Source organism: Haliaeetus leucocephalus, unplaced genomic scaffold (assembly GCF_000737465.1).
Source record: "Haliaeetus leucocephalus isolate CR32 unplaced genomic scaffold, Haliaeetus_leucocephalus-4.0 Scaffold206, whole genome shotgun sequence".
In the NCBI taxonomy this organism is placed as follows: Eukaryota; Metazoa; Chordata; class Aves; order Accipitriformes; family Accipitridae; genus Haliaeetus; species Haliaeetus leucocephalus.
The window spans coordinates 12,285,304-12,287,816 of record NW_010972642.1 but is presented as its reverse complement, the minus strand read 5'-3'; the positions used below and the strand labels follow the sequence as shown (position 1 = coordinate 12,287,816).

The window sequence follows — 2,513 nt, the reverse complement described above, 5'->3', positions numbered from 1 at the left end:
GCGGGGCATCCTCTGCACCTGCCCGCGGTTCTGAGGGGAGAGCCGCCGTCGTGAGGGGAGTGCTGGCACGGAGGAATATCCCGTGGCGTGGGCAGGAGGGGCGGTGCGTGCCCACGGGAGAAGCGTCCTGGCCGGTGCCGGGAGGAGGTGTGTGGATGTGGGCAGGCGGCGGGGAAGGGAAACTTCCCCGAGTGCGGCGCGAAGAGCGGGTTTGGTTTTGTCCCCGGGAAGCGGCGGGATGGCCGGTACCGCTTCCTTTGCTCAGCCGGTGCTGCGAGACCGAGTTTCGTGAGTGGCCGTGACCCGCCGCCCCGGGGACCACCACCCTCGCAGCGACGCAGCCCCACGGGTGGCCTGATGGCTCTATTAGGCTCGCGGCCACGGCGGGTGAAGCGGCGTGGGTTTTGGGAGGAGCGCTGCTCAGAGCAGTGGGCGCGGAACCTCGGGAGGACCAAGTCACTTGAGTTACCCCTCTGAAACACTTTGAGTGCTGAGGGGGCAAACGTGTCTGCAGAGAAAGAACAAAACCCTCTCGGGAGCGTCCAAAGTGGACAGTAGCGGGAAGGTCTGGGTGCCACAGTACTGCCACGGGTGCCGGGGGGGGAGGAATTTTGTCTCGTAGGTCAGTGAGAAGCCCCATGTGTGCTAAGCAGAGTGAGTGGATGCGGAGTCAGCTCTCCCTTCGCTGCCGGAGCCCATGGCCCAGGTCACGCAGTCCGCTCGCTGGTCCCGGGGGATTCCCCGAGGCCCTCCCGCCTTCCGTGGCACCCCACAAAGTGGGAGCAGGTCACCACCCTTCCCAGCGGGCGATGGCATTTGCTTGTAACTGGGGAGACGGGATGGACCTGGCCTGTGCCGGGGAAACGATCCCTGCCACCAGGTGAAGTCTGGCTTGTGGCTCGGGACCGACTGTGGAAAAGCGGCGCTGAGAGCTTGAGGCTGGCGCGGCTTGGTGCTCACCCCGACCCTTGGGGCTGCGGGGGTGTGGGCAGCCTGGGAGACATGGCCAGGCTTCGCACTGGGATGTGCTGGTGACCTCGCTCTTGGTGCGAGTGGCAGTGAGGAGCCCAGCGTGGCCTTTCCCTGCCCTCCTGCCTTTCATGTATCCACGTGAGCTTTAACGCATTTTGTGTCTTCAGCTCTGTCTCATCTCCACCTCTCCCTGCACCCCTCCACTCGGCAAACTCAGATGCGCGTATGCTCTCTAACCCCCGACAAAAAGCAGAGCCGTGGTATGACAGTCTTGCCGTGGGTGAGATGATGACGCCTCTAGAAAGTCCCTGGCAAGTGGTTTTCATCCCTGCGGCTCACACCAGCCCTAAAGCATGGAAGGAGGGGACCTGCACGGTCTCTGTTCAGATTTCAGTGGAAATGAGTGCAAAAATCAGCCCTGCTCTGCTGCTGGCCTCAATCACACCAGCCTGGAGCTGTAAAGATTACTTCTTCTCATCTGCCACCGGATCCCCTGCCCTGGCTGGGTATGTGACTTTAAACGGTGATAAGCAGCAACGTCGTATGGCAGAACCTTAATGTGCAACTGCTAACTAGTCTTTCGGTAATTTTTCACATGGCAGCTTTTAATGCATCTGTATGATGAAAAAGGTGAAGTAGTTCTGTCTGGTCTAACCTCTGTCATATTTATTTCAGGGCCCTCTTCGCTGGTCACTGAGTTTCTTTCTGAATTTTAGCCTGCTGTCTCATCACATGTGAAACATATTAAATGATTTTATTCTCTCTTGGGCAGGACGGCCAGACCTAAGCAGGATACCACGTTTGGTTTTATTTTCTGTACAGGGAGCTCTCCCTCTTCAGTTCCAAGTCTTCTGGCCGGTCTGTTCAACATCCCTCGTCTGACATCAGAATTCTCAGCACTGGAAATAGTCGTTGCATCATCAGCTCCACGTTGGGACATCACTGGAGCGAGAGCACAGTAATGAACCAGCCTTGCGATTCGCATCCCGCTGCTTTGGGAAGTGGCAACAGAAATACCAAAATAATTGCAGCTCTGTAAACTATATACATATTTAAAGAGAGTAATTTTTCTGGAACAGCCCGCTACCAGAACTGGCGTGGAAAAACCACATAGGGAAATTCCTGCCCTTTTTCGCTGAAAGTTTCTGGGTCCCTCCTTCTCGAGTCTCGGAGGGCTCTTAAAAAGGTAAAAGACAGAGGTCACCGAGTGTAACTCGCGTGTAATTTTCCCTCCGTGGCTCTGTCCCCGGGGCCCGGGGGGGGGGTAAAGGGGAGGGCAGAGCCTTTCCCTCCCTTCGCCCAGCACATCCCTCGCCATTCCACTGCCGCTGGGGAAGGAACTTGCCCCTCGCCTTGTCTGAGGCAATGCCAATCTTGCCAGCTCCCCTGTCTGCTCACCACGCAGAGCAAGGGCTCAGGGGCTGCCAGATTTATAGATAATAAATATTGTTTCAAGGTCCCCCGCCTCCACGCACTCGTAGGCACAGTTCTGCACCTGCACTTTGAAATTCTTAATTCTAACATAGTGATAAATAGCCCTC

At 56.9% G+C, this 2,513-nt stretch overlaps 1 protein-coding gene across 1 annotated transcript in view; it reads right to left on the bottom strand.

Annotated features, from left to right (window-relative positions):
- ASCL1 (achaete-scute family bHLH transcription factor 1) overlaps positions 1 to 1,957 on the bottom strand; it is a 3,472-nt gene extending 1,515 nt beyond the window's left edge. Inside the window, exons 1-2 of the mRNA XM_010566361.1 lie at positions 1,756 to 1,957; positions 19 to 508 (exon numbers count right to left, since the gene is read on the bottom strand). Of these exons, the coding sequence (XP_010564663.1) occupies positions 19 to 508; positions 1,756 to 1,957 (692 nt within the window). The remainder of the gene's footprint in view (positions 1 to 18; positions 509 to 1,755) is intronic.
- Between the last annotated feature and the right edge of the window lie 556 nt (positions 1,958 to 2,513).